This window comes from Mus pahari, chromosome 22 (assembly GCF_900095145.1).
Source record: "Mus pahari chromosome 22, PAHARI_EIJ_v1.1, whole genome shotgun sequence".
NCBI lineage: Eukaryota > Metazoa > Chordata > Mammalia > Rodentia > Muridae > Mus > Mus pahari.
Genome location: NC_034611.1, coordinates 47171898 through 47181212, shown reverse-complemented (window position 1 = coordinate 47181212; position 9315 = coordinate 47171898). Strand labels below are relative to the sequence as shown.

General features: G+C 44.5%; 1 protein-coding gene across 1 annotated transcript in view; it reads left to right on the top strand.

Moving 5' to 3' along the window:
- Positions 1 to 9315, top strand: part of Kif24 (kinesin family member 24) — a 36352-nt gene that overhangs the window by 20865 nt on the left and 6172 nt on the right. Inside the window, exons 6-9 of the mRNA XM_021222133.2 lie at positions 3337 to 3489; positions 4275 to 4380; positions 6880 to 6951; positions 8439 to 8548. Coding sequence (XP_021077792.1) covers positions 3337 to 3489; positions 4275 to 4380; positions 6880 to 6951; positions 8439 to 8548 — 441 coding nt within the window. The remainder of the gene's footprint in view (positions 1 to 3336; positions 3490 to 4274; positions 4381 to 6879; positions 6952 to 8438; positions 8549 to 9315) is intronic.

Genomic DNA, 9315 nt, shown 5'->3' with positions numbered 1-9315 from the left:
CNNGCTGGCCTCGAACTCAGAAATCCGCCTGCCTCTGCCTCCCGAGTGCTGGGATTAAAGGCATGCACCACCACGCCTGGCTTTGATCATTTTTTCTTAAAGTAAAAAAAAGATACCCACTGAATCAGTATGTTTATGGCTGTATCTTCTGGATTGTTTGCTTAAAACTGAGCACTTACAGAGCTATTCACAAATAACCAGTTGGGGGGATACATGCTTTTAATTCTAGCACTAAGGCAGAGGCAGCCAGATCTTTGTGAGTTCAAGGCCAGCCTCGTCTACAAAACAAATTGTAGGTCATCCTGATATCAATTTCTGACCTCCATGCACACTTGAAGAAATAACTTAGGAGATTCTTTCAGCTCAGGGTTTCAAAGGGTTCAGAGTGTGGTCACTTGCTCCATAAACTTAGGCAAAACATAGCAAGAAGGTATGGCAAAAAACTGATGTTCATGCACTAATAACAGAAACAGAAGTAGAGACAGGAAGTGGCCAGGAATAATAGACTCAAAAGACACACTCCCAATGACCTGGTTCCCCAGCCAGGCCCTACTTCCTGAAGTTCCTTAAGTTCCCAAATAACTCCACCACCTGGGGACAAAGTATTCAGACCATGAGTTTATGGGGAACACTGCCTATTCAAACCATAATGTTCGCTTCTAGTTCCAAAGGCTTGTGGCTGTTTCATAATACAAATGCTTTTATTTTATCTCCAGTTGACCCCCAAATCTTTTTTTTTTTTTTTTGGTTTTTCAAGGCAGGGTTTCTCTGTGTAGCCCTGGCTATCCTGGAACTCACTCTGTAGACCAGGCTGGCCTCGAACTCAGAAATCTGCCTGCCTCTGCCTCCCAAGTGCTAGGATTAAAGGCGTGCACCACCACGCCCAGCTGACCCCCAAATCTTAACAGTTCATTCCAGAACCAAAATGTATTCTCTCTTCTGAGACTAAAGTTAAACTCTTAGCTGAGTTTCTATAAAATCAGAAGGAAGCGTCTGAAGAAATAGCCAGCACCCACATGGCAGTGCACAATTGCCTGAAACTCCACTTCCAGATCTAACACCCTTTTCTGGTCTCGATGGGTACACATGTGCACATACATGCTTATAGGCAAACATACACATTAATTTTTTAATTAAAGAAGGACTATACTTCCAATACACAATTGTTACAGAATGAGCATCCTCATTCCAATAGGAAAGAACAAGACAGTAGCAAGGAAGATGCAGACCAAAGCAGGACCCAGACCCAGCAAGGCAAAATATGAAATCCTGTAGGTCAATGCCCAGCATCTGGTGCATACGACGGCACGATACAGCACTAACAGTCTGGACAGCTGACTGACTCATGGTCTTGCTACTTGTAGCCCACATGGCCTTTTTCTTGAGCTGGCTTTGCTCTTTGCCTGCAGCTTTCCCTAGTAATCAAACTCAAGCTTGCGTGACAGATACTTTACCAGCAGGGTTATCTTCCCAGACCTTGGTTCTTTGCAGTGGCACTGCTCTGTGTAGTAACCCCATCCTCCTGAGTCACAGTTTTCAGCTCACCACTCCTTTCCCAGCCAGATTGTGTCTGCTTTTATTACTAGATCATTACTATAAATCTGGCTGAAAATTACAACCATGCTACAGCCCCAACACTGCTTTCTTGAGCTTTCCTGTCAACTTAGTCAATTACCTTAAAATTCAGCCTTCTGCAAAGTTTCTGGACATGAACAAAATATAGACAATTTCTTTGCCAAAATGTAACATGAATGGCTCTAGTCCTATCCCAGTAGTGTCTTTGTTCTCATCTAAAGTTCATGGACAGTTTTCACCACCTGCATTCTGAGCTCAACCAGGATCATCTGTAAACTCTGCTGACAGCGTTCCAGGACTCCTGTCACGGTCGCCGCCTCCAAACTCTTTTTTTTTTTTTTTTTTTTTGAGTTAGTCTCACTATGTAGACCAGGCCAGCCTTGAACTCACAGAGATCTGCCTGCCTTTGTTTTCTAAACACTGGGATTGGTGAGACATTCTTTTGGTTTTGGTTTTTGAGACAGGGCCCAAAGTATTCACTGTAGCTGTCTTCAGACACTCCAGAGAGGGTGCCAGATCTCGTTACAGATGGTTGTGAGCCACCATGTGGTTGATGGGATTTGAACTCAGGACCTTTGGAAGAACAGTCAGTGCTCTTACCCACTGAGCCATCTCTCCAGCCCCCCCCCCCAAAGTTTTCACAAGGCTGATTTTTTTTTTATTGAATTTTTGATTGAGCTTGCCATGTAGCCTAGGATGCCCTTAAACTTCCTGATTCTCCTACCTTCACCTCCTAAGGGATAGGACTACAGTGTGTGCAGTATTAGAGTTCAAAACCCCAGGGTTCGTACATGTAGGAAAGGCGCTCTACCAACTAACTATATTTCCATCCCAGAAATTTGGGAGGTTGTTTTTGGTGTTTTGGTTGGTTTTTTGATTTTTGGAGACAGAGTTTCTCTATGTAACAGAGCCCTGGCTGTCCTGGATTTGATCTGTAGAGTGCCTGCCTCTGCTTCCTGAGTGGATTAAAGGCATGTACCACCACACTGGGACAGAACTTATTTTTAATTAGTTTTAAAAAAAAGAAAGAAAGAAGAAAGAAAGAATCTGTTCCTACTTGATGAGGTATTTTTGAAGCTTGTTGAGTTTGATTCTGTATTTGGACCTTTAATTTGGAAAACTTGACTGTGTTTAATATGATACAAATTAAAGTTCTGGGAGACGAGGCAGGCAGTGATGTGGATGTAGACGACTGTGTTTTCATTGCTTGGGGGCTGGAGACTGAGACTTCTCCACTTCTCCACTCCTTTGTGGCCAAAAGGTCCCAATTAGTCATGACTCCCAGACAGGGGTAAGGGAGTATTGGAGTCAAGGGACGTTATAGGCACGGGGAATAACTCACTTGGCATTCCTGAATGTCAGGCTTGTCCTCCTTCACGCCTGTGTCCTGGTAGTGCAGCTGGATGGGGGTGTCATGCTGTGATGTGCATCTTTCTTTTGATTGGGTTACTAAGATAGATGAATACCATGAGACCTTGCTTTGGAGCCAAGTTTTGCCCTGGAGATCGTAGGCTAGACTCATCAAAGATATTAAAAAGAGTGTATAAGATTAAGAAGTAAATTAGCTCTTGACTGTGCTCCCACAAGATTAGTATTCTCCATGGTTCTCGCTGCTGCTGGAACCTGCTCTGTATGATTTAGTGTCTGGGCAACCTTCCACCTGGCCATCAGATTGTGCAGTATGCTAACAAAATTACAGGCCAGGTCTCTACTGCTTACTTAGACAACTTTTTGGAGCCAGAAGACTTTGTTTTCTCCCAGAGAAAGTCATCCTATGGATTTTATTCTTCAGGTGATCTTAAAGGGCAGCAAGGAGCGCAGCACAGGGGCCACTGGCGTCAACGCAGACTCCTCCCGCTCCCATGCTATCATCCAAATTCAGATCAAAGATTCAGCCAAGAGGACATTTGGCAGGTGAGCTGGAACTATGTGGAAAATTGCATTGTCTGCCTCTCCATGTGTGACTTTGAAATCTTTATGCTCCCTGGAACACCCTGCCACCTTGGGTCTTCAGTGCAGGGATATAGAGTAGTGTTGTTAGCCCTGAGATACACCACTGTATAAAGTGCCATCAGTTGATTACCGTGAAGTAATGACCTATTGTTGGTCAACCCAAAGTTATTAAAAGAGACATTGATTGCTTCTAATGTGAAACACAGCATCAGCAGGGAAACAGCAGGGATGCTCTCTTGAGCTTGCAGGCTATAAATGGGGGTGGGGGACCATTCTTCTTGAAAGAAGACACAGGACAATTGGATGCATTCATTGCTTCTCTGGTGCTATCTTAGCAAACTCTGCCCTGCTGATGGATGAGCCTGTCTCACCTCTGAGTAATGAGTCATTCTCTTCTTTTTCATCCTTTCTTGTTAGAAAACAGCCAATACAACTTTCTATTTAATTATCTAAGTAGTCACCTAACTGATTTGTATTATGGTCACCAGGCCCTTGTGGGGAAATGCTTTATTAATTTCAGTCATACTTTCTCACAATTGAGAAGAGCCAATGGATGGGTCTGAGTGAACAGTGCCAGCTCCAGCTGACACATCAGCATCTTGTGATGGTTTTGGAAGGCGAACAATAATGTCTTGTCTTTTCTGAGGATGAGCTGTGCTCCATTTCTTCCCGAGGTTGCAAAATGTCAGCTAGTATGGAAATAAACCAAAGCCCCAAAGAAGTCGTTCCTGCTGTGTTTTTTTTAGGATCTCTTTCATTGACTTGGCTGGGAGTGAGAGAGCAGCAGATGCCAGGGACTCAGACAGACAGACAAAGATGGAAGGCGCCGAGATCAACCAGAGCCTTCTGGCTGTGAGTTGTTTAGACTCTAACATTCCCTTTTCTGAGAGACTTTGCCCTAACGTGAAACCAGTCACTGAGGCTGGGTAAATCAGAAGGGCAGAAGCATGCTCTCATGGAAGCATGAACTCTGGACGTCCTGAGCTGGGCGGCAGGTCCAGGCAGCCTCTGCACAGTGCTAGGCTGCTCTTCTTTCTCCCTCTCTCCTTTCCTCAATCCCTACCAGCTAGAAAGAGAAATGTTTCTGCAATTGCTACATGGCTGAGAAAGGTTGTTCCTACTCCCTAAAACTTAAACTATATTTCAAGGATGCAAATGTAGGAAGTAGTCTATCTCAGGTACTTGTTGCTCAGTTTCAATAGTTATCAACACTTGAAGACTTAACCAGGGCCAGGAAGGTGGCTCAGTAGGGTAAAAGTACTTGCTGCCTAGCCTGACATCCAGGGGAAAGATAGCAACTCACATAAGCTGTCCTCTGACTGCCACTGTGTGCCATGGCACACACGCTGCCACACACGTATGCACACAGAATAAATCAATAGACAAACTGAACATAAGCAGCCCCATCCTGCCCATAGTCGGATGACTTTATTATCACTCTGTGTGTATATGGGCACATACCTACATGGCAAATGTGTGGAGATCAGAGGACAACTTTGGGGAGTTGGTTTTCTCCTTCCATCATGGATTCCAGGGACTGACCTCAGGTGGTCAGGCTTGTGTGGCAAGAGCTTTTGCCCAGTGAGCCATCTTGCCAACTTCCGGTTGGATTAAAAGAAGCCCTATTCATCACGCCATTTTATAAATACTCCATAATCTCTAAGGGATGCTTTATTTTTTAATATATCTGTAATAAAATTTATCATACTTTTTTTTTTTTGTTTGTTTGTTTTTTGTTTTTTGGTTTTTTGGTGCTGGGATTAAAGGCGTGTGCCACCACCGGCCTTCTAATGTGGTTTGAAGTGGCATGTTACACCAGCAGAGAAATAACCTATCACTCAGTACTTTCCTTAGGTTTTAATTGCTGACAATATGACCAGAAGCATCATGGGGAAGTGGACTAGGCTTATAGGTTACAGTCCATCTTTGGGGAAATCAAGACAGGAACTCCTCAGGCAGGAACTTGGAGGCCTTGGAGAAACACTGCTTACTAGTTAGTTCCCTGTGGCTATCTCATTCTCCTTTCTTACACAGCCCAGAGCCACCTGCCCAGGGTGGCACCACTCAGTGGGCTGGGCCCTCCCACATGGTTCATTGATCAAGAAAATGCCCTACAGACCTGTCTGTAGGCCAGAGGGTTAGAGACATTTTCTCAGTTGAGGTTCCTCCTCCCAGATAGCTCTAGCTGCTAGAGCTAGAGTCTAGCTCATGTCAGGTTGACAGAAACTGGCAAGACAGTACCATGTTTCCTCTGATGCTCTTGATTTCTCCTTCCCCAAACAGTTTATATCCAAATCTTGGATTTACACCTATAGGTCTGCAGCATGATAGGTCTGCAGCATGATAGGTCTGCAGCATGATAGGTCTGCAGCATGAGGGGGAGGGAAGTAGCGTAAGTATGTTATCTACTTGAGCACCGACATAGTTGTGATGAGAGGGAGAACAAGTAAGCCAGGATTACCAGTGCAGAAACTCAGGGCTGGAGGGTGGGTGGGTATCTGGGTTCAGCAGTCTCACTATGGACTGACTCAGAGCTAACCTAGGATCACAGTCTCTAAGTTTGGAGTCCTTAGCAAGACAGCACAGGATGATGTTTTCTCATTTTTTTTTTTTTATTTTATGTTTTTTTTTTTTAAGATTTATTTATTTATTATATGTAAGTACACTGTAGCTGTCTTCAGACACTCCAGAAGAGGGCATCAGATCTTGTTATAGATGGTTATGAGCCACCATGTGGTTGCTGGGATTTGAACTCAGGACCTTCGGAAGAGCAGTCAGGTGCTCCTACCCACTGAGCCATCTCTCCAGCCCATGTTTTCTCATTCTTGCTTGGTTTCACGTATTGAACAGGAAAGAACAGGGCGGTTGACTTTCTTTTAGGAAAATTGCCTGTGTGTGGTTTGTTTGCCTGTTTGCTTTTACAAAACCTTGAGACTTATTTTTATTTTTCATTTATCTGTATGTGTGAATATGTGTGCCACACATTTGGGTGTCTGAAGAATCCAGAAGAGGGCATTAGATCCCCCAGAACTGGATGAAATTAACAGTGTGGGTGCTAGAAACCAAACTCTGGTCTCTAGCAGGCAATCTAGGCCTGGACAGAAGGCTCAGAGGTTAAGAGCACTGGCTGTTCTTAAAGATGGTCAGAGTGCAATTCCCAGCTCCCCTATGGTGGCTCATAACCATCCGGTTCCAGGGGAGCTGTGCCTTCCTTCTTCATGGTGCAGTAGCATACATGTTGGCAAAGCACTCACACACATAAAATAAAGAGAGACCTCATATGGATATAGCATCTGGCTGCCCCTTGCTTCAGTGTCTTATTGATGGGTCTTTTGCTCTCGCACTTTACAGCTAAAAGAATGTATCCGAGCACTGGACCAGGAACACACCCATACACCTTTCAGGCAGAGCAAACTGACTCAGGTAAAGTCAAACAAAACAGCCTTGAGTTTGTTCTGCCTTATTCCTTGCTCCAGTATAAATTAACTGCCCATTTATAAGAATATATACCAGTGAGGTGACCATTTACTGTTTTTATAGCTGTAAGACTAAAGTGGAAGGTGGGGGGGTCACTCAGCATGGCGTGTGTCCGTCAGCCCAGCTACTCAGAACAATCCAGGAGCATTGCGTGACCCACACACCAACCCACCTCAGCAACAAAAAAGCACTATATAGAAACACTGCACAAATATTAGCTGTGGTGGTTCTGGGGACAGGGACTAAGGATTGAGCCTTCACATTCCAGGCAACTGCTATACTGCTGCGCTGCATCCCCAGTTTACATTTCATGTTGATATAAGAGTATTCTTTTTTTTTTTTTTTTTTTTTTTACATGAACCAGTCAGTCACCTTTTATTGGACACTAGTTCTGTCAGGGTATGAAGGCTCAGCTCCAGTTGAATTCCTTCCTGAATTGGAGCGGGGCAGTTCAGCCATGCAGTGCCCTCCATAGTGACCCCTCTTCAGTGGTATTTGAGCCGCCACTTCTGAGTTCCTTGTAAGAAATGTAGTAGCTGAAAATCACATAGATGGCTAGCACCATGTTGATCCCCAAGATGCCACCCTTCCGAACGTTGATACACTTGTAATACTGGTCATAACTCTCCGAAAGGCTCCTGCAATGCCACTGGGAGTGAAATCCATCATCAGTACCCAGCTTGGCAGCTCTCCAAGTTTAACCTCCATGGCTTCTCCTACAGTGGCATGAACAATGCCATCTTGCAGTCCTGGTGTCCCAAGAGTATTCTTGAGTGGTACAACTTGGCCTTGAATTCGCTTTGTAATACAGACAGGTAATTGACTTGGGATCCTCCTGCCTCAGTCTTGTGAGCATCTAGGATGATAGGGCCCAGCCATGTTTATTCTGAGTAATAAAAATGCAGGACCTTTTTTCTTTCTGTTGTCTGGGAGATGGCCAATAGATATTATGTCAGGCCTTTATTGGCTGCAGAGTAGGTAAGGGAATTTGAACTCGTGTCCTCAGGCTTGCTTATTAGCATGTACTCTGACCCACTGAGCCATCTCCTCAGCACCATGTCAGCTAGTTCTCTAGTCGTTTGTGTTTCTCTGAAGACTGCTAAGTACCTTTTGTTTTGCTTATCAGTTATTTGCATTTCTTTTTTTTAAATTCATATATATGTCTTGCCTGCATGCCTAGTGCCCAGAGACCAGAAGATTCCTTGGAACTGGAGTTACAGATGGTTGCCAACCTCCATGTGGTTGCTGGGAACTGAAATCGGGTCCTCTTCAAGAGCACCCAGTGCTCTTAACCACTGAACCATCTCTCCAGTCTAATGAGTTTCTTCTTTTGTAAAATGTCTTTTGTGAATAGAGCAAGCTGTGGCCAGCATCTTCACACAGCAGTAGTGAATATGCCCTTTGTTCATTGTCCTGTCTCCTGGTTTGGATAGGTCCTGAAGGACTCTTTCATTGGCAATGCCAAAACTTGCATGATCGCCAACATCTCCCCAAGCCACATGGCCACAGAGCATACATTGAATACCTTGCGCTACGCTGACCGGTAAGTTGGCTATAGGATATCAGGTTGTTCTGGGCAGTGGTGGCAAAGACAGGTGGATCTCTGAGTTCAAGTCCAGCCTGGTCTACAGGGGAAGAAAAGGGAATGTCAGATTATGTCTAGGTCCCGTGTGTCTGTACACATCCCTTTCAGATATAGTGAGCCGACACTGAACTCCACAGCCTTCTTGGAGATACTAAGATTTTTGAAAAGTATGACCTAAAGAACCCTCCTTTTGTGTGTGTGTGTGCCAAAAAAAAAAAAAAAAAAGATGCCACATGTCCTGTTTAGGGATTGATGCCTCAGTAGGTTTTCAGTGTTTACTAGGGCATGGTAGTATGGTAGACACAGGAAGCTTTTCTTTCTGCTGACCTCAGCACTGTGTATAGGAGCATGGTGGTCCAGAAGGACCAATCTGGACATTTCAAAAAGAGGCCCAAAGAAAAATAGGGACTATCCAAGGACTTATTAAAGGTTGGTGGCAGGCCGAGCAGTGGTGGCACACACCTTTAATTCCAGCACTTGGGAATTAGAGGCAGGCAGATTTCTGTTCCAGGACAGCCTGGTCTACAGAGTGAGTTGCAGGACAGCCAGGGCTACACAGAGAAACTCTACCTCGGAAAAAAAAAAAAAAAAGTTGGTGGCAAAGTAACACCCACCTCTTTAAGAAAAATTACAGTGGGTGTGGGGATGTGGGGATGCCAGAGCACAACTTGTGTTATTTAATGCCCTTTATCATGTGGGTCTCGGGGCAAACTCGGATCTTCCTA